The 22,029-nt window shown below is 43.5% G+C and overlaps 2 protein-coding genes across 4 annotated transcripts in view; both read left to right on the forward strand.

The window, feature by feature from the left end:
- Positions 1 to 3,998, forward strand: part of LOC108919687 (RAB11-binding protein RELCH homolog) — a 42,722-nt gene extending 38,724 nt beyond the window's left edge. For both annotated transcript variants that reach the window (XM_029259110.1, XM_029259111.1), the window contains 6 exons: positions 35 to 98; positions 192 to 330; positions 585 to 701; positions 2,087 to 2,175; positions 2,307 to 2,377; positions 3,543 to 3,998. In XM_029259110.1, the coding sequence (XP_029114943.1) occupies positions 35 to 98; positions 192 to 330; positions 585 to 701; positions 2,087 to 2,175; positions 2,307 to 2,377; positions 3,543 to 3,663 (601 nt within the window). In that variant the 3' untranslated portion in view covers positions 3,664 to 3,998. The remainder of the gene's footprint in view (positions 1 to 34; positions 99 to 191; positions 331 to 584; positions 702 to 2,086; positions 2,176 to 2,306; positions 2,378 to 3,542) is intronic.
- A 2,554-nt stretch (positions 3,999 to 6,552) lies between these two features.
- On the forward strand, positions 6,553 to 20,286 carry LOC108919669 (tumor necrosis factor receptor superfamily member 11A-like). 2 transcript variants are annotated; one of them, XM_018727873.2, is made up of 10 exons: positions 6,553 to 6,934; positions 10,353 to 10,428; positions 11,004 to 11,129; positions 11,679 to 11,825; positions 12,175 to 12,262; positions 13,669 to 13,745; positions 14,330 to 14,437; positions 14,546 to 14,595; positions 15,042 to 15,678; positions 19,195 to 20,286. In XM_018727873.2, exons 1-10 carry the CDS (start codon positions 6,860 to 6,862, stop codon positions 19,389 to 19,391), a joined length of 1,581 nt encoding a protein of 526 aa, XP_018583389.2. In that variant the 5' UTR covers positions 6,553 to 6,859; the 3' UTR covers positions 19,392 to 20,286. The 2 variants fall into 2 exon arrangements, with proteins under 2 accessions (XP_018583389.2, XP_018583390.2); XM_018727874.2 differs by lacking the exon at positions 6,553 to 6,934 and adding an exon at positions 7,002 to 7,022.
- Positions 20,287 to 22,029: the final 1,743 nt, after the last annotated feature.

Below are 22,029 nucleotides of genomic sequence, written 5' to 3' on the forward strand. Positions count from 1 at the left end.
CAGTTGTAACAGGTTTGTTTCTCTTGCACTGCAGCTCAGTAAGGATATCCACCATACCGGCATTTGGCACAATAATGGAAACAGTGACGCAAAAGGAGGTACTGTATGGCGTGAGGATGGAAGGCACTACCCTCACTTTCCGTACCTGGCGTTACCAAGGGTAATGCCAGCATTTACCTGTGATTTTCCAGCTGCTCGAAAGGGTGAAAATGCAGCTGGCCTCTTTCCTGGAGGACCCCCAATACCAAGACCAGCATTCTCTGCACATGGAAATCATCGGGACGTTTGGCAGGGTGGGCCCCAATGCGGAGCCCCGGTTCCGGGACGAGTGTGGGTATTTTCTCAGCCTGTCAAAATCCGTCTCCTTGACATTTGTTTTCGATTACATTTGGTCACTAACCAGGAATTCCCTCATTAATCTTTTACCCAATTAAAGCTTGCAGTGCCGCGTGTTGCCGTTTGCTGGGAAATGAATGTCGCCACACTCTTGAAGAGAGGTTCACTTGGTGCTCCTCCAGCAGTGTGCTGTCGAAGTGTCCCCAAGGCCCACTGGCAATGTGTTTGCGGTTCACTTTGTGTTTCAGTTGTCCTTCCGCATCTGTACAAGCTGGCACTGGCCAACAACCTGCAGGCAGCCAAGACCAAGAGGCTGGACATCGCCACACAGCTCTTCGAGGCATACAGTGCTCTGTCCTGCTGCTGTATCCTTTGATCCGTGGGCTCAGAGGGTAGGCGAGGGCTTCTTGCTTATAAATAAATAATAAATATTTATTGTAGTGATGTAGCTCAAAGGAAATAACTGACATGTATAGTATAGTAACGTATTATATGTAATTGAAATGACTTTGTGTTAGCTTTTTCACTTTATTTTTAAATTATTTTCACTTGTCTTTTTAAGAAGTTGTTTGTTGCTGAGCAGAAGCAACCTGCTTTTCCAACTTGGATGGTAGGTGTCACAAAAAAGCAACTAATCATGGTAGGACTGTTGTACTACCATAATTCAACTAATTTCTATGGTGTTCACAGCTTGTATTGTATTGCGCATATTTTTGCCATGTATACTGTATATATACGTATGTGTATTGGCCCATTTTTTCAACCATATAGAACATTAAAAAATGCTTGTTGACAGTTTAGCCTCACCAAGTTAACTTTTAACAAACATGCTGTTGCACAATAAAGTACAATAACACTTTTTCTTGTTCACATTCCCCAGTCATTGTTAGTACCAATCATTTTTTCCTTTTCAAAGTGTTTTTTCAGTGAATTGCTGAAATAACGGCAGGGAAATTGACATTTGTGTCTGCACTTTTTTTTCTGAGCACTCAGCTTTGAAGTGTGCAAACATCCCCCAGAAGGAGAAGGAAAATAAACACATTCTCCATATGTTATGCGCTCCAAATTGCAGGGTAGACACACACTCCGAATGAGACCGCTGTTTGATGTGAACTGGTGGTGGAGGGGAAGGGGAGGGGGAGGAGCAGGGGGTGGCTCGTCCCGTTGCCAGGGGCCTGATGCAGCAGTATTTCCAGCGCTTTCCCCCTGCATTGGCCGTCCGCTTCGCGTCCAAGCTGTGATCGTCTCCCAGGACATCCAAAGGCTCAGACTTGGGTTCATGCTCGCTCCTTGGTGGCCCCACCGCGGGGCGTTGCTCATCCCTCTGTGTGAAGCACCCCGCATCAAGGATCTTATGGGAGTGGGCTCAGCTGCAGAAGCAGAACAAAGAGGCTCGTTGGTGCTCATTGCATCGTCCCGCCTGCCTTGTAGACGCAGCCACTCAGCAAGGCTTACATCTGTGTTCCATTCAGATGACCCAACCGGGAATGCGTGAAACATGATAATGCTGGCAGCAGTCATCACTAGCTGGAAAAGTTTCTTTTAAAGAGGAATGTTCCTCTTTGTAACGGGGAATAACATGTCTGTAATTTGCACGTTTATCCTTTTGAGATTTTTTGTTTTTCCATTTGCTGCCATCATGCAAGACTTCCTGTTAGAGGATGAATTGCTGTTGAATTTATTTTTAATAGCTTTGCTATTAGTTTTCAGCAATCATTTAAGAGGAAGGTCCTTGATCTCCTGCTCCCAGTCATTTCAGAGGAGCTCATGGTGAATCACTTTCTCCCTGGGCTGCGATGTTTACGAAATGACATGGAGCTGCTTTCTCCTGAACATGAGGTTAGTCAATGGATGCTTTCACAAGTGCCTTAACTACACTCCACATAGAAAACATGACTTTCAAACTTGTTTTCCGAGAGCAGGGAATGAATTTACTTTAAAATTGAAGTCCCTGGGCATCTTTCTTCTAGGTGATTTTGACCTCCATGATAAAAGAATGTGAGCAGAAGGTGGAAAGCAGGAGCATCCAGGAGCCACTGGGGTATGACTCAAGTTTTGTGTCAAATATTAATTTGTTCATTTAACTACAAAATGAACCTGCACAATTCAGTTTGTACAATTTGGGGTACAAAGTATGTGTTTAGAATGCACTTAATTCACCTTATTACAATTTACACATTTATACAGCCGGGCAACTCTTACTTCTGCGGCAATTCAGGGTAAGTACCCTGATCAAGGGTGCTACAGCAGGAGTAGAGATTCAGTCCTGGTGTCCCTCTCTCCATACAACACATGTAATAAGAATGCAGTGTTTTTTTTTTTTTTTTTTCTTTTTTTTTCATGCAACATGCTTCATTTCAGCCTACCTTGAGTTGTGACTGTGATTCAGTTTCACTGTTTGAATGGTTTTATCATTTCATTTATTAACAAGTATCATGCGTCTCATTTTTCCCCCATTCTGACAAAATGTTTAAAAGTTCAGTGATTTGCATCTTCTTCTGTTAAGACTTGATATTATTTGAAAAAAATTTCATCAACTTCTTGAAGATTCAATTTATTTTTATAGAGCGCTCTTCTCACACAGTGACACAAAGCGCTTTAACACAGGCATAAGGCAGAAAAAAACAAATACATCAGATAAGAAACAAAGAAAGAAAACAGTTGACTAATGACTACCATAATAGTACTTTTATAGAGCTATAACTGTGCTTACTGGCCACGGAGGAAAGGAACAAAAACTCCCAACTGAAAGTTGGGGGAGAAAAAACCTCTGGGGGTCCAAGAGCCAGTGGTTGCCCACCCCTCCTGAGCATTCTAGATTAAGTAGCAATTCTAAGACAGTTAACAAGTAATAATGAATAAAGATCTCAGATCATGATTATTATAATTGTTGAACTGACACATTTATCCAAGGAGGCTTAAACAACAACTGATCTATTTTTACACCAAGGTGTTCCTTTATTATGTATTAATGTGGCTGCTGCTTTTGCTTCAAAGCAACTGACAACATTAATCTACTTGCAATTATGTATCCATTTATACAGCTGGATAATTCTTATTGTGTTAATTCAGGGTAAGCACATTGTTCAGTGGTACTGCAGCTCCAGTGGAAGTTGAACTTACAACTTTCAGATTAATAGTGCAGCAATTAGGGCTGTTGCCTACCTGCTGCCCCACGGTCATTTAATGTGTTGACACCTCCTCAGGTCTGTGTCACTTGCAGCAAGTCTTGTGAGCGAAGATGCAAAGACCAAGTTTCTGAGCAAGATGGGTCAACTGACCACGTCTGGCGCCATGCTGGCCAACGTGTTCCAGAGGAAAAAGTGATGCTCTCTAGAAATTCTGTGGAATGGATCTCCACTCTCTCGGACCTCCTACTTGAAGTCAATCATCTGCCTTTAACTGTGCCAGTTTTTCAGTTGGCCTTCAAGTTCCTATTTATGTTTCATAGTTATTTCAATTGAGCCTTTAAACAATTTGAATGGTTACTTTTCTGTTTTCAGTTGCTGTTGAGTTTTTCAGACTTAATTCTCATTGTTTCATTTAAGCCTCCAAAGAATTTTGCACCTAGCCTAACTACTGTTTTCATTCTACATCTAATTTACACTTTGTATTTATTATGTATTTATGTATCATTATGCTGTAAATGTGTTTTTTCTAATGGAAGCTGTGACTTCCTTCATTTTTCATTTCTGTTTGTGTTGTTGCCCTGTGTATTTTTGTTTTTTCTATTAAATACAGTAATAATTGTACAATACTCTGTTACAAGACAGTTTTATGTGTCATGAAGAAAGAAAACTGGGGAAAAAAACTCCTGTATTTACAGCTGTATTGGCCTGTTTTTTTTCAACACTCTTTCTTAGTTCTTCTGCCTGTGAATAGCAAAGCACAAAATGCTGGGTTACATAAAAATCAATATCAAGACATCCCATACTCTTTAGTCTTGCTACACTTAACCTGTCTTCTGTCAGAATGAGCATTATTGCCCAGTCAAATATATTTCCCTTAGTTCCAGCCAAATTGTTTTTTCCTAAAATAATATGAATGTTTCCACACTGGAGAGCTGAATTTTTAGAGAGCAGCCAGTACACTGGGACAACATTTGCAGTCAGTTTTATAGAGTTGGCACACATCCTTAGTATATGAATATCAAAATTTATGCCAAAATGATTTTTTTTTTACAAATATATAAACCAGACATGTGGGAAGACAGCAATCTAAAATCTAATATCAGTCAATGTGGTCAAGGCAGCAATGGAGGACTATTGTGAACATGTGGCTTCATAGCCTGGTCTGAAGAACTCCAGGGTTCTTTACACTACTGGAAAAAATATTCTTCTCACACATGTTGTGCACCATATTTCCTGCCACTAAATACCAATTTGCAAAACATTGTGTGTGTGAGAGATGGTAAAATGATGTGACATTGAAAGGTGTGTAAAGACTACTCTTTTCCGGCATACATGTTTCAAAATGGATTGGGTTTGGAAGAGAAGTTCCATCCAGTTTAAATTCTCTGTCCAAATCTTGTGTTCTACTAAATAAAAAATATGTGAATTTTTACAAAGACAGCACTAACTAGGTGTTACTATGCGGTTTGCTGTTTTTTCTGTGATGCACTGTTAATGCAGATGAACTGCATCATTCCATATCGGGCCACTTCACAATTATAACAGCCGAGGTTTAAAAATGCAAAAGTATCCAAAGTCAATAAATTGTTGAATGGTTCAAGAGAAAAACAGGAGAAACACAACAAATGCCCTTAAGGGTTTTTTTTTATGCATTCATGGCAGGCACAGTTATCGAGAGCAGATTTGATAGCTAACATATTTGCATATTACCTACATTTACAATAGCTTTACAGGTCACAGATTGAACATTGCTATACACTAAATTATGTCATATGTATATCAGAAGGGACTCTCCACCAAAAAGCCTTTTCGGTTCAGGAGTAGGAATAATCTGTGTCCAGAAATGGAGGCCCTCACGAGCAATTAGAGATTAAAGTGAAAAAGAATATTTTCACCAAGGCTTTGTATTTATGAATTCCTGCCTGCCTTTGTATTTGCAATTTTTTTCCCCTATTTTTAAATGATGTATCTACAAAAAGGAGCTTAGATTTTTGCCAGGAAGCAATCATCATAAGGCTTCTTAAAAATGTAACTGTGGCATCAGAACATTGTGAGCATGTGGTAATGGTTTGCAACTTGGCAAATGTTGGCGATGCAGTGGTGGAGGGGGGAGTTGATGGAGGTGGAAGTGGGGGTGGGGATGGGAACGAAAGAAAACAGGAGCTCGATGAAAATGAAGATGTGAAACTCTGCTGGAAAACATGCCGTCACAGCGCGAGGTTCTGAGCTGGGAAATGTGTGCAGCTGGTAGCCACTGTCACTAGAAAGTAGGAGAGAGCTCCAGGCTCCAGGCCTTGTGGCTTCAGAGTTTGCTTTTTTGGCTCAGTCTCGCACCTTAACAGCTCTACTCAAGTAGATAAATGGTTAATGCATCACCTCCCCTGGCCATTTGGGAGTCTATGAGCACTGATTTAGATGCATTGTCTCAAACCTCCTGATGGACTCTTATGGACAGGAGTAACCCTCCAAATGACCTTCAATCATGGTATAAGTCTACAGAATCATAGTAGAAACTAATGTAAATTTTGCTTTCTGAACCTAAGGACTGCTTCATCAGTTACTTTGTAGTAGGCTCCTCTGCCACTATTTCTATAGAGAAGACTCCAAGCAGTCATAAATAGTTGTTGAGCTAACTCACTTCATACTTAAGTAGAGCAGGAAACTGTTTTTTCATCTTGATGTTGTTCTAAATAAAATATTACTGTACGTTATTAATAGCTCTTCTCCACACGTGTAACACATGATGTCAAATCAGCCTTCACTCACTTTCATTAGCAGTCTATCAATGCACGAATAAAGAAATTAACAGACGAGCCAAGAGGTTAAGTTTATAATAGAAAATGCCTGGCTGTGTTTCTTGAGAACTTTGGAGGAGCGAGTTTCACTACAATTTAAAGTCCTGCTTTAAGGAAATAACGGCACCGATAGAGCCCACGAGCGTTCAACAGGTATTCACGGTCGCTGGTTTGACTTAAGTTTGTAAAACAAATCCAAAGAATAATTAATCCACTTGGATTTTCTTCTGCTCTCCAAGTAGCCCGTGTCACATGGGAGGGAGGAGCCTGCAGAGCCCGAGAAACTCCTGAGCTGCGACCCATGATCCCATGTGATTCTGTGGGATTCGGGAAGGACGGAGGAACACGGGCTCCGAGCGCTTCTTCCAAGGACACTGATCTCGACACAAGTGAAGTGTGGGAAATGCGGCGCGGGTTCCACCCCCGGCGTGCCTGGGACCTTCCTGCGATAAACGTGACATTGGGAGATACCATGGGCCGCGTGTGAGCGCACAGTGCCGTGGCGTGGGAGGGACGAGGGCGAAGCGCTGCTGTGTGCCGCGCGCCGGCCGCTGTCACAAGGATTCCGATCCGCTGCGTTCCGCTCCGCCGTAAGACATGAGCGCGGATCGCGGCACCAGCTGGATTTCCCGCCGGTGGAGCGCGCGCCTCGCGCTTCTACTGTGCGCGCAGGTAGGGCTGCGATCGGCGCGCCGCGCTCAAAGCTACCGCTTCACCTCCTTCCTCGTTTGTATCCTAATGGTCAATAGAGAGCAAACCTGTAAGCAGCGATTTTATTTATACTGTCCATTAAAAACCATATTGTTGGGAGTTGGAACTGTGATCTGAAGCTTACGGGGTCGAATCCCAGGACAGGTCGTGGATTGGATTTTGCTTGTTGTGGATGCGTAATCAATACAATATAAATATAAATAATGTCTAAAATATATTGCAGGTCCAAAAATTGGTTGTCTCGGAACTCTCATGTGTCCCCAATGAAATAAGTCTGAACATAGTGTTAAACCGGTAATATTTACATTTATTAATTCACCTGACGCTTCTTTCTTCCACCACCACTTAGAGTTCTTAGTGACATTTACATAGCTGGCTAATTTTACTGGAGCAATTTAGGGTAAGTACTTGAAGATACTACAACCGAATGGGGAATTCGAACCTGCAACCTTTGGGTTTAAAGGTTGTAGCGCTAACACTATGCATGTGCTATATTTCTGGTTCTTTCTGTATGTGGCACAAGTCAATAATTCGTTGTATTGCACATGTGCAACAGAATAAAAGGTCTGTTACTAAGTGAAGGGGTGCGCAGCGGGTTTGGCCGGGTCCTGCTCTCTGACGGGTCTGGGGTTCGATTCCTGCTTGGGGTGCCGTGTGGTGGACTGGTGTCCTGTCCTGGGTGTGTCCCCTCCCCCTCCAGCCCTGCACCCTGTGCTGCCGGATTAGGCTCCGGCTCGCCGCGACCCGTTATGGACATTGTGTGTGGGTGTGGGTGTTACTGAGCAAAGGAACCTGAAACACGGCTTTAGCCCTTTAAACTGCTCATCATTTTAGCTGGGCGTCACACTCACGATCCACTACAACTTATGCAAATATCGTGGCCGTTATGCAAATTCTGTGGGGTTTTTGCGTGCAAAAGTTATACTGCAGTTTGAATTCATTTTTTTTTTACTTTCTTTTGTGTAAAACTTTTTTTTTTGCGTAAAGTTGTTGGAATATATGAACTGGTTCCAGATGAACACCCACAGGAATGGCTGTGAAACTGCGGAATGAGTTTGCTTCCCTAACTCTCGAATGCTTTCGTGAACTACCAAGGGCGAAAATGAATGTGTAAAAATGCTACCCCCTTAATTTAAAGAGCATCCTTTTTTAATTTGTATGGGGTTAGGATTAGCTTTTATAGCCTTGCTGGCATTTTCCCCATTTAGGGAAGTTCCCATATTGCACTGCACGTGTTCTTCACCATTCATTCATTCATTCATTGAGGGGGCGTGGTGGCGCAGTGGTTATGGCCTGTGCCTGCTCTCCGGTGGGTCTGGGGTTTGAGTCCCGCTTGGGATGCCTTGCGGGGGCTGGCGTCCCGTCCTAGGTGTGTCTCCTCCCCCTCCAGCCCTACACCCTGTGTTGCCGGGTTAGACTCCTGCTCGCTGCGACCCGCTTGGGATAAGTGGTTTCAGGCAAGGTGTGTGTATTTATTTATTTATTTATTTATTTATTTATTTATTACCTTAGTATTGGGGGGGCGCGGTGGTGCAGTGGGTTGGACTGGGTCCTCGTCTGGGGTTAGAGTCCCGCTTGGGGTGCCTTGCGATGGACTGGCGTCCTGTCCTGGATGTGTCCCCTCCCCCTCCAGCCTTACGCCCTGTGTTGCCGGGTAGGCTCCGGTTCCCCGCGACCCCGTATGGGACGAGCTGTTCTGAAAATGTGTGTGTGTGTGTGTGTGTGTGTGTGTGTATTACCTTAGTCATGCTTAGGTGACGCCCTTCTCCAGAGCGATTTAGGGCTGTTTACCCCTTAACTTAAGCTGAGTAATTTTCGGATCGGTACTCAGCTGAAGGGTACAATAGCAGTAGGTAGAGTTCGAACCTGCGACCTTCCCGTTCAAGGGCGGCAGCACTAACTACAGTTACGTACACTCACTGTGAATAGTGAACACACACAGCACAGCGCAAGAGTGCATGTAAAGTTCATTTTGTCATAACGACCTGTACCTGTTGTAGCCAAATAATCAAATAATCACGAAATGTTTTATTGTAGGGGGTGCGGTGGCGCAGTGGGTTGGACCGCAGTCCTGCTGTCCGGTGGGTTTGGGGTTCGAGTCCCACTTGGGGTGCCTTGCGACGGACTGGCGTCCCGTCCTGGGTGTGTCCCCTCCCCCTCCGGCCTTACGCCCTGTGTTGCCGGGTAGGCTCCGGTTCCCCGTGACCCCGTAAGGGACAAGCGGTTCTGAAAATGTGTGTGTGTGTGTGTGTTTTATTGTAAAGGCTACGATGGCGGTAGTACATTTGAAGATTTGGCAAGTGACCAACCTCATAATAAAGATTATGATCGCTTTGTGCCCACTGTTTTTAAGGATCGGGATTAGGAATTAAATGTAGAATTTGCATTGTACTGTTCCAGTAAAAGTGGTTTTGATGCAAAATTAACATCATTATTACGTTTCTCACCGTCATTACGATGGACTCTTAAGAGTCTTAGTTATAATGTGGGAATAATTTGTAAAAAGATGCTGTTTTTCTGAGGATGTATTTTTAGTACACTACATATAGTTTTTCCATAAACCAAACATGGACTTCAAAACAGCAAGCAGTGAACTTTGTAAATAAATAGTTTTACTTTCGTGACAAGAAACACAGAAAAGGCGGACTGAGGTTTTAAGAATCTTGAGCGCTTTCGCAACATGCAATCATTTCGGGTGCGCCAGACCATAGAGTTATATACAGTAGAGTATGTGGAGTTATTACAACAGCCCCCCCCACACTTTGCATAACCATGGCAACGCGCGCCCATGAAGCGTCAACATTCCTTCGGCTTCGCTGTTTGCCGACGCGGCTCTCCGTGTCCTTGTAGACACACACACACACACACACACACACACACACACACACACACACACACACACACACACACACACACACAGAACTGGAGCCTACCCGGTAACACAGGGCGTAGGGGACACACCCAGGACGGGACGCCAGTCCATCGCAAGGCACCGAAAGCGGGACTCGAACCCCAGACCCACTGGAAAGCAGAACCGTGGTCCAACCCACTGCGCCACCGCACCCCCCAGAATGACAAACATTCAAACAAAAAAAATGCTGCCCCGCGTTTCTTTCCTCCGCCACATATTTTTTAAATGTTAAAAAATATAATGTTCCTCCAATACTTGTGAGACCGCAAATGACAAAAACGTGGCCTCTTTCCAGAGGCTCCCATATTCATAAAAAAGCAGGAAGAGCTGGGAAAATAAACCCTGTGAACCCAAGTTGGCTTCAGTTAATTTCCTAAATGGAAAAAGTTGCAGTGGTTTGCGTTCATTCAAATGATGAGCGGGGATTTATGCGCTCCTTTCCTTGTTGTCAATGGTCGTTTCTTCCAGATGGTATCCTCAAGGCCGAGCTGTAGCTACTTTCAGTACCAAGATGGCAAGACGTGCTGCAACAAGTGTCCACCAGGTGAAAGCACCTACATCCTCACGACATCATGCTCCGTTTCACATCACTGCGCCCTTTGCTCACAACACATTTAGTCACAGCTTTAACAACACCGCTTGCGCCACCCAAACGCAGGGGCTCTGATCTTTTCCGGCCAAGGCTACAGTCATTGTGATGAACTGCTCCAAGAGCCGCACATGTTGAAATCATAGTAAGAGATGTAATGAATCTGAAATATATAGAATTTGTATATATTAACAATTTTGCACTTGTTCTTTGAGGCTGCATTGTGTGCAGTGGTGGTCAGCACAGTGCAGCCCCACCCCGCTCCAGCATCTTCTCTTTATTCTGCTTCCCCCACACACACAAAATGCCTTAGCTGAGTGAGAAGCACGACTGCTTTGTGAGGTGCATCCCTACATCACACCCAGAACTGCTGCCATCACCCTACAGTGTCTGGCACCATGAGGTGGTTTCTTTATTCCATCCCTGTCATTGTAGCCAAACCCCAAACCTCTCTTCTTATTTTTGCTGACTCAGCCATAACCACGATTCCTCTCCCAAGTAGCCCAACATCTTTCTTCTTGCTCTTCTAGGAACATTTGCTTTACAACTTTGCAATGGCAATTCAGGGACCATATGCCGACCGTGTGGGAGCAATGAATATCAGCCAGACTGGAACAAAGAGCCACGATGCCTTCCACAGAAATACTGCGATAAAGGCTGGTGACCTTTTCTACTGATTTCACTTAGACTGCTGTGAGCGCATGTAGTAATAGCAGTAGGGGATGTAGTGCTTAGAGCTGCTGCCTTGCACTTGGGTTCAGATCCCACCTCCTGCTGTAGAACCCTTGACCAAGGCATTTATGCTGAAAAACACTCTAACCCTAAAATGTGTAGAACAACATCAGAGCTGCTTTTCTGACTGTTACTTGGAGACTGGGGTGAAGACCAGGCATGAGGTTCAGATCCCTGTTGCATCAGGCCGGCTGCTGCTGTAATAGTTGAGGCACCGAGACTTACCACTGAAAGGCTGTGAGTTTAAATCCACTGAAGGCTCTTACTACTGGAGACTGAAGTGTGATACTGAAGTAGTGGCAAAGCAGGGCAATTGTTTATTGCATCTGAGCAGGTACACGGATGTCTGATTTCAGTAGATTTACTCAAAGCAATGGTGCAGTTTGGCAACCTTATTAATTTACTTTTATTCACTCAGAAAACACTTTTTTCCAAAGTGACCACACAACAACTGAGGTTCTTTTTTACTGCAGAGAGAGGCTTTGACCCGGTTCGGCCAGAGAATCGCACAGCCCCTGTGCCCTGCCGCTGCCAGCCAGGACGGCAATGCTTCCTGGTCAACTGCGAGTACTGCGAGAAGCTCCAGGTGTGCCCTCCTGGGCATGGATTCACTCGGGAAAGTAAGGGTCCTTCTCCAAATCCAGGGCTGTTGCGCCAAGGCTCCTGGGAATTTAGTGTGGTGAACGGATCAACACGTACATTGTGCTTTGCAGCGTGGCACTGTGCTCTTTGAAGGTGGTGTAGTAGTTAAGGAACTGGACCTGACTCAGAAAGTGATTGCTCAAGTCGCTGCCCATATTTGTTGGTGAACCCTTGAGAAAGGCAGTTAAACAAATGCATGAAGTATTCTGTGGTTCCAATGATGCAGTTAAACATCCAGCTGTTTTAACTGATGGAAATGAAAGTGTCAGTGTGTTTGGGAAGTAAACGGTGCAACGCGTCGGTCTTTTCTCTGGGTCTCACATGCAGGCTCGGGCCGGCGAACGTGCAAGCCTTGCACATTTGGACACTTCTCCGACATCTCTTCTGCCACCGAGCCCTGCAAGCCCTGGACTGAGTGAGTGCTTATCACCCACACGAGACAGCTACCCACAGTCCTTTGCTGCAGTGTGTTGTGGGGAAATACAGTACGTGTGTGCTTCGCAGCGATGGAGTGCACTTGTTTTTACAGTTTTCTTTCACTCCCATTATATTACTGTCATATTTACTTGCTTTACTATTATATTTACTTTTGATTGTTATTTCTTACTGTCACTTTTAATTAGTTGTTAATTATTCTTTATTTTATCGTCCACTTTATGGTATTAATTTTTGTATGCTTTTTTCATGTGTAGAGAGTTCTAGAATAGAAAGAACCTCTACAACTTGATACTTTTCCACAGAACTAGTGATGGGAAGGTAAAAGGCCTTGAATAGCTTTTGTTTTAAGAACATTCTGATGAGTAAGTTTCAGGGACACAACGCAAACACAGACGACAGACACATGAACATCAGCACAGCCACACGTCCTTTGGAAATGTGTGTGGATCTGTGAGGAATAATATTTGATGAAAATTGTAATAAACCAGCTCTTTAGGCTTTCCTGTGCCTGGTTATTAAAACTCCAAAGAACCTCAAATTGAAAATAGATGAATTCCGTCAGTGACCAAGTATAGCGAGTGAAACTACTGTTTTTGGCAGTAATGCTGGATTCAGTTGTACTGTTTTACACTATTAGAAAGTATTTGTATTAGTACAGCTTAATCTGTCTGTTATCAATAATTGTTTATTGCAGCGTTATAGTTGTTCGGAGTCTGTCCTGGAGGGCATAGGGTGTGAGGGAGGGCAGACCATGTACGGGACGCCAGTCTATTGCAAGGCAGTCACACACAGTCATTCTATCACATGTACACGCACTACGGGCAATTCAGAATCATCAGTTACATTTACATTACAGCAATTACCATAACAGGAAACCCGTGTGAACATGGGGAGAACACACAGACTCCACAAAGACTGGGTGGGATTCGAATCCACATCCGAGCGCACGAGTGGGGGTTATGAGGCACCCAAGCTATCCACTGTGGCACCCACTATAGACACCAGATCTAAGTAATTTTAAGCCTCTCTTGAAGTTCTCATACTATTCATACAGCGGTTAAAGTATGGTTTACACTGCGTGGAAGTACACATGCTGTAGAACCATGTATGTCAATGAAGCCCATTATGAAATGCCATACACTCAGTTTACTGCAAGTGTACCGTTAAGTGACATCTGTGAGCACTTACACATGAGTGCGTATTGCGTTCAGCGCGTCAATATCAACCTATTCCTGTGCTACAATAATGCGTAAATTAGTTTAAAATGAGTTTAAAATTCCCCAGCAGATATTCCACACCGCCCTCGCATCACTTCGCCTGCAAAAAGTGTCCCTCCAGAGCATGTATGAGGGCTGTTTTTTTTTTTTTTTAAATTTTCTGCAGCTGCAAAGCCCTGGGAAAGACTGTCCATCAACCCGGAACGGAGAAAACAGACGCTGTCTGTGGGCCTCATGTTGCTGGTACGTGGGCTTCTACTGCCTCGTTTGTGCAGGCGCTTTGAGGAGCCACTAAAGAGCTTTAGCACAGTTTATCTCATACATTGATGCATTCAAGGAAATATTGAAAATCTAAGTTTATGCATGTTTTGACATCTCACATAATAGGAATAATTATAGATAGAATAGAATAATTAACGTAGTAACTGAAATGATTTTACTTAATGGTCTTTCTAAATTTACACTAACTGTTCTTCAGTTTATATACATTCACATTTTCATTATTTGTATTCCTTATATAATTGTTATACAGTCAGATCTAGAATTTTTTGAAACCCTTTCATGGAAATAAGCAAAAACAATATATAAACAGGGGGTGCCAATAATTTTGAAACCTAAAAAATCTGCACTACTCAAGAAAACTGTTCCATTGCAGATGATTTATCTAACTCTATTTATAAAACACTTAACACTTTTATTTTTGGCTCTGTTTTATTTGATTACTTTCTACAGCCTTGGTAGACCTAAAAAACAGGAAACTGTTAACTGTGATGACCCATGCAGTTCTTATCATATAATGAATTTTCAGTATGAATCCTTTCTTGCAGGTGGCGCTACCTCATGGGTTGCAGTGGTCATTCTGTCCTTTGTTATTGTGGTGTCACTTTCCGTCCTCTTCTTGTTCCTCTACAAGGACAAGTGGAAGGATCTCTCTGGTAGGTAGATGCCACTCCATCGCTCATGGCTACTAGACACGGTACAACTGAAAACACGGTGTAAAAAACGGTACCCGCTAGGTGTGTAACACGCTTCCTGATTTCCAGTGAACATCAGCTCGTGTGTGCAGAACCTGAAGAGTAGAACGATGCACCAGGTAAGAAAAGAGACACCTTTTCTGCATCACTTCTGAAAGTACAACATGGTTGCAGCACTTTTGGGGAGGGTCTTGAACCCACATTAGTGTGTTTAAACTGCAAACGGTAAAACAGGAGAAATTGCAACAAATACAATTGTATCTATTAATTTACCTGGTGCTTTTCTGCAAAGCTAAAAAGGAAATGATGTATGTGTTGGTACGACAGTAGTTTTTAATGTGTCAGTTCAGGGTAAGTACCTTAATCAAGGGTGCTACAGGAGGAGGTGGAATTGGAACCTCAAGGCGGCTCTCATTCCCCATTATTCAGGCTCTAACCACTACGCCATTATGCTGTCCCCAACAACACAGATAGTGAACAGCTTGATCGATTGCATGCAGATGGTATGAATGTCATTGTGATGGACAGTTTCAGTAGAATAGGGTGTCCTTCTTGTCCAACCCAGGAGACGGTGCCTGCAGCCTACAGTAACGCTCGTGGCCCGCAGAACTGCGCTCTTGAAGTCTCTTGTCTGATCAACAACGAGAAGAACCCGCCAGACTCTTTCAGAGGCTCGTCCGGTGACAGGTGGACAGATAGCAGCGAGGACTTCGTGACATATGTCCCAGCAGAGACCGCGGCACCGGCGGCTGCGTCTGGCAGGCGGTGCGATGATGGGAACCCCCCCCACGAGAGTGCCGGGACCTGCCGCTGTGGGCTGTCCACAAAGGAGCCTCTGGAAGTGGGTGAAAACGAGGACTGCAGCCAAGCTGTGGCCACCTGCCCCTGTGACCGCAGAGGCAGGACCGCTGGGGCACAACCCCTCCTTACCAGCGGCAGTGGCGCAGATGGGCCAACCCCATGCAACCTCTGCGCAGACGTGTGCAGCCCAAAGGGGGAGGGCACCGCTGCAGGAGATGGGTTGGAGGCTGAGGAGGAGGGAAGCTGCAGCAAGAAGGAGCTTCATGACGGCAGTGTGGATTCAGCCGCTACCAAGGAGCTGCCCTCGGTCAGCGACAATAACCTGGACCTCCCTCTCCATGGGAATAGAGACCTGGACTTGGGCCCTGAACCCGAGCTCCCTAGCCACAGTCTCACATCCGGTAAGCAAACGGTGAACCGCTGTGGAGGCGCAACCAGTAGCGGTTGCGCTCGCTCAGCCACCAGAGTTTGCGGTCGAAAACACAGCAAGGCATATATGGCAAGAAAGAGCAACAAAAATGTCGGAAGTCCATCAAAAAAGTCATAATTATGGTTTATTAGTCATCAGGCTTTGCTATGTTTTACGTCAGTGTGTGTTTTTTTTATTACTGCAACCAATTATTTGTAACTGCATTCATGTTAAGGAAAAAAAAAAAACAGGACACGGATCCAGTTCCTGCATTGCTGTGTTTTTTCAGACACTGAGTAGTGGAAGTTATTTGGCGGTTGAAGGTCAGGTTCTCCCACAAGGACTGGAGAGGGATCTGAAAATATGTGTAGCAACAGTTGCAGAAGACAAAGCAAAAAAAAAAAAAAAAAAAAAACTGATTGGGCTTAAGCAGGTGTCGAGGTCAGACAAGCAGGAGGCGTTTGGTCAGTTTTTCCAAAACTCAACTCAGAGGAAGGGGGTCAGATCATGGGCATCAGTGAAAAACAGAAAACTAGAGATGGAAACAAAAAGGTAAAGAGGAAGCAACACAAATACACCACAATGTCCGGGGACCAGAGACTCACCTTTTTTTATTTATTTATTTATTTATTTATTTATTTATTTGTATATTCCAACACCAAACTAACTATACATAATTACACCAATAATAAACACTGTAAACAAACATGCAATCAACCCTAATTAAATTCTTTTTTCTTTTTGTCATGGTTTACAACAATACTGCGGAGAAGTACACAGGTCCAACAGCTCTGCAGTGCGTCTTGCTTTCTTATTTTTATGTGTTCTTTCAATTACCTTTACAGTATGGTAACATGAAGTTTAGCATATGACCGTTTTGGTTTGTGGATATATTTACCAAAGATTGTACACTGATTTACACACACACACACACACACATTTTCAGAACCGCTTGTCCCTTACGGGGTCACGGGGAACCGGAGCCTACCCGGCAACACAGGGCGTAAGGCCGGAGGGGGAAGGGGACACACCCAGGACGGGACGCCAGTCCGCCACAAGGCACCCCAAGCGGGACTCGAACCCCAGACCCACCAGAGAGCAGGACTGCGGTCCAACCCACTGCGCCACCGCACCCCCTCTACACTGATTTAATTTAAAAAAAGAAAAAAAAAATTAAAAGAAACACACACGCACACAAATTTTTAGTAATGTCTTTACACTATAAACACAAGTGTGAAATCCACTTTTACTTTCTTGTGTCTAGAATGTAAATTTTCCTTTTTCGCAGAACAGAGATTTTTCAATGCTGCTCCGTACTATGAACACAAGTCGTAGGGCTGTCTCTCTCTGTCTCTGTCTAGTGGCCTGTGACAATTATAGCAAAAAGAAAACAACTACCTTGGAAAAGTCACATCACAACAAAGTGTCTGGTCTGAAAATACTACCTATCAAACAGCACAAACTTCCTATATAATATTTCCTTTATTTTAATAGTTATTTAGTGGCCACTAACTCACTGGGCTACTATTCTTCCAACGGTTGAATAAAATATAAGCATACAGAATGTTTTTTGCCACTGCTTTGCTAATCTTTTGCCAGAAGTTACCACAGCAAACATTCCCTCAACACAAGAAGTAAAACAGTGCTGCGGCACACAAAGAAATGCTCAGCGAAATATGCCATCCAAACACAAATATCTTGCTGCTTCCACAGTCCTTTTGAACAGTCCTGGAACAATTGGAACCATATGTGTGCAAACACAACATGTTGTGGTAGATTCTCAGAGCCCTGTGGGAGCCGGAGCTGGAGCCGGACCTCGCCGGCAGTTTTTCGTACCCAGCCACATGTGCGCAAAGCCATTGTGCAAAGAATGCCACAAGTCATGTGGTCGGGGCTGACGGGCCATGAGCTCTTCAAGTCTCACAGTGTTGGTGTGCCAGTCGGAGAGGTGCTTTGGGCCTTTCCCAGGCATCTCCTCAGCACTGAAACAAAGCATTTTAAAGCCACATGGATAAGAATAATTTTCCCCTGTGTGTTTCATTGCAAATGAAAAGTAAATGAGCTTCACCAGGAAACTGTTAACCCTCCAGTACTGTCCAGTACCTTGTGCTCGTGAATCTCATTTCCAGATAAAGAGGATACAGAAGCAGCTTGAATTTTTCATCAGATGGTAATTTGAGGTTGCAGAGCTTCTCTGGACACGTTTTGCTTTTATTCTTTTTGTATTCATTATAAGGGGTTTACAGCAGCAGTGGCAGGGGCGGGGTGGCCCAGCAGACTTGGCTGGGTCCTGCTCTCTGGAGGGTCTGGGGTTTGAGTCCCACTTGGGGTGCCTTGTGACGGACTGGCATCTCGTCCTGGGTGTGTTTCCTCCCCCTCCAGCTCTACGTCCTGTGTTGCCGGGCTAGACTCCAGCACTCTGCGACCCCGCTTGGGGCAAGCAGCTTCAGAAAATGTACATGTGTGTGGGTTTACAGTAAACAATGACCATAGCAAATGATTATATCCCCAAAAAACAGCCCCTTTCACCCTGTTCTCATGCCTCAATTCAATTTATTTTTATAGAGTGCTCTTCTTACACTGTGACACAGAGCAAAGAGATCTTTCAATCCCGCTCTGAACTATGAACGCAAATTGTAGGGTTGTATCCCTCCCACCCCAAAATAAAATAAAATACAATCTTAAAAAATCTTAAAAAAAGAGTGATGCTAAAAAATATGCTTTACATTTGCTAGTCTTCCTTTTCATATCGCTAAAGTGCCTGGAGTGGCATTGCTCAACCTTCGAGAGAGCAGTTCAAGAAAGACTCCAGGGCGTTCAATAATAAATGCAGCCAGTATTTTAATGACAAAGCATGTGGTAGGTAAGCTTGTTGGCTACCCTTACAGCTGCCAACCAGATTTTTCTAATTTTTTTCTTGATGGAGAATTTGGAGTCATCATTAAGGAGATGCAGACCAGGGTCTATGGGAAAGCACGTGTCTGTTAGTGTGGACACAACCAGCACCTTCCACTCAACTGCATATCCTCCTGGGAGGTTCAACATAGTGTGCATGGAGGTGCCCAGAGCCCCATGTGGACAGTCTACTGTAAGGATGTGGAACCAGCACATTTCTTCTTTTAGCTGATATCTTTGTCCAAGATGACCTACAATATTTGGGTTGTGCAGTAAGAGACTGGGTTATTTACACATTTATACAGTGGGTTTTTCTACTCTATCAAGTACCTTGCTCAAGATTTAGAGCCAAGCTTTGCAATATCTCACTGGAGGAAAGATGCTATTAACTAGTTAAAGCAGCTTTAATAATGTTCAATAATGCACTCAGTGATGCCCAAGTGTGATCCAGTGCACTTCTAATTTTTGCCTCCTTAATTCTGCATTTATATGTTGCACATGACAGAGAGATGAGAAGTGGCAGAGATGGCTGATGGTAGCAGAGCACTTGAGCTCAATGTGCCTCTTCACGTCATTGCAGATCACCACTGTTCCCCTTGTTTTTATATCCCAGGTCATGTGACTGGAAACGGCAACACCACTTTCATTTCCAACGGCCAAGTGATGAACTTCAGCGGTGAGGTGCTGGTGGTGTACGTCAACCAGGAGTCGCTGAGCGCTGGGGCAGAGCCAGAAGAGGCCTTCAGCAGTCCTGTGCAGGAGGAGCTGCCCCACATTGGTCCCGCCCATGGGAACAGCACCGCAGGGTGATCGCTGACCCCCCCCACAATCGAGTAGCAGGAGGAGAGAAATGAGTAGAGGTGACAGCAAAATGCACCCTGGGAGATATGGAGGCTGAGTTGAACTTACACACATGTGTATGTCACACTTTTCTCATAGTATTCAGAGGACTCAGGTGTACAGCTTATATTTTATCATATAATAGATATTTTTTATAAGTCCTTATGTTTGTCTTTTGTTGCAGGCAATAATGTTTGGGTTTTCACTCTGTATAGAGCTGCTAACAATAAAAAGTAATAATTGAAACAATGGAAGTCGTCCTCAGGAGGCAGTTTAGGTCAGAGGCAGAGCTGCTCTGTAGAGCTCTGCAATACAGCAATAACTTTTTTAGCTGGATATTTGGTGATACCTTGAAACTGGTTCAAAGGGGCATTCAGAAAGTGAACATTAGTCGACAATGATCTGTGATTTGGGTCTGCTATAAACTCAAGGAAGAAACACTGTCTGGCTTCATTGGGTCATCATGGTAGAACAAGCAAAGGTTCAGATAGGTGATAACAGATTGACATATGAGGAGACAGGAGTACTATATTTTCTGGAGGCAACAGCTCTAGGTGGTTCACTGCTTTGCGTTCAGCAGTCGACTTTTTGAGTTATGTTTAAATCCTGAAAGTAATCAAACTGGGAAACTGCATTGGGTGTGTTCTTTTCAAAAGATATAAATAATGTAACCACTCTTCCGACTCTTTCCAAATGTCACATTTATGAAAATAAATTGTAATCCTACAGCGATTATCACAATTTGATGTTTCCTGCTTGTTTCATAGTGCTAAAGTGCTTAATTTGTTTTTTATTTTTGTCCTGTTTCTATGCAAGATACACTGAAATGATTACTTGTACCACATTTTTGAAATAAAACATCTTCACAAATAATGTGCTGATAAAAATAATTTTCACTGAGCAGCAATCTGTTGTGGTCCTCATTTTATCCCAATTTTTTTTTTTTAAAGGAACATCAATATGCAAGCAAAATCAAATATGCTCCAGTGAAAATAATGCATCCATCATATCATTTTTTATTATTCTTGGTTTAGCTGATGCCTGTGTCCAAGGCCACAAGACAACAATCAAATGACCTGGATGTGGGGCAGCAGGTAAAATAGTGGTTAGAGTCTTTACTTTGCAGTCTAAGGACCTAGGCTTGAATCACACTCGTGCTGTAGGTACCTGTTCATCTCGTCACTGATGCTGCAGAGAGGGCATCTAGATGGCTGTGGATCAGGAGAAGTCAGTCATGGGTCCAAAATAGTACCACCTGGACACAGACTGGGGTGTAATTAACCTGGCAGAGGGTGTGTGATGTTAACAGACCTGAAACACCCAGTGACCCAGGTTACATCACTGATGGCGTATGATATAAATCAAGATCAGCTTTTAGCCCTAAAAAGTTACCCGTGTTTGCCCAAAGGAGGTATGTTATACAAGAGAGAACAGGGTTTTGGTTCTGGATCTGGATCTCAGTCAATCTCAGATCATCACTTCAGTTCTTCTGGTCTGTGCCTGCCTCTGTACTTTCAATAACATAATATGTTCTTAAACAAGAATGCAGGAGATGACAGCATTGTGTAAATGGAAATCAATGACACTGCATGTATATCTTCTCACGCGGTCTGACTCAAGTCACCTGTAATGGGACAGCCTCTTTGGCAGTTCAGCTGATATATTATTCAAGATTAATTAACAGTAACAACCCTCAATTGTTATTCCAAACAATCTCTGGGATAACCCAGAACAATTTTACTTCCCCTGTTCCCCCAGGGATTCAACTTGAAAAGAGACATACTACCTTGAAACTACTACTGTACCTTCAATTCAACAAGACAATCCCAGTTTTACTGCCAGCTTTGGTGAAGCATCACATCCAAAGCACTGTCTTGCATCATTTGAGTCTGTTGGTGAGCAGGATTTAGCCACTGTGATTCCATCATCCAAACCATTCCAACAATGTTTCTCAATCTTCATGTACTTTGGTCCTCAAACATATAACTAGCATAATTAATGCTAATTAATTATGCACCTAATTAATGTGGCTTCACAATTCATTTAAGATTACAGTTCTTAAACAATCTCTGGAAAAACTGACCCTGGATCCCTCTGTTCTCAGTAATTTTTGGCAAATTTCGATCATTTACATTTATCTGATGTGTTTCTTGAAAGCAACTTACAATCTTAAGCTACCTACAAATATTTACCTATGTATATAGCTGGGTACATTACATTTATCTGACACTTTTCTCTAAAGCAACTTACAATGTTAAGGTTACAATTATTTACCCATTTATACAGCTGGATAATTTTACTGGAGTAATTGAGGGTAAGTACCTTGCTCAAGGGTACTACAACCAGAGGTGAGGCTCAAACCTGCAACCTTCAGATCCAAAAGCAGTTATACTAACCACTACACTACATGCCCTCTAAAGAGAGTTCTGTCTGATTACATTTATTTGTTCAGCTGATGCTTTTCTCCAAAGCAACTCACACTCCTAAGAAATTTACAATTATTTATCCATTTACATAACCAGGCAATTTCTTAGTAAGGACCTTGTTCAAGGATACTAGGAGCAGAGGTGGGAATTGAACCTGCAACCTTCAGAACTAAGGGCAGTAG

The sequence above is a fragment of the Scleropages formosus genome, chromosome 16 (assembly GCF_900964775.1).
Source record: "Scleropages formosus chromosome 16, fSclFor1.1, whole genome shotgun sequence".
Lineage (NCBI taxonomy): Eukaryota > Metazoa > Chordata > Actinopteri > Osteoglossiformes > Osteoglossidae > Scleropages > Scleropages formosus.

What these genes read in the sequence shown, in the direction of transcription:
- LOC108919669 (XM_018727873.2), top strand. Translation starts at nt 6,860, where the DNA reads ATGAGCGCGGATCGCGGCACCAGCTGGATTTCCCGCCGGTGGAGCGCG. An exon ending in CGCTTCTACTGTGCGCGCAG is followed by an intron (nt 6,935 to 10,352) that starts GTAGGGCTGCGA and finishes CGTTTCTTCCAG; the next exon opens with ATGGTATCCTCAAGGCCGAG. An exon ending in TAGCCACAGTCTCACATCCG is followed by an intron (nt 15,679 to 19,194) that starts GTAAGCAAACGG and finishes TTTATATCCCAG; the next exon opens with GTCATGTGACTGGAAACGGC.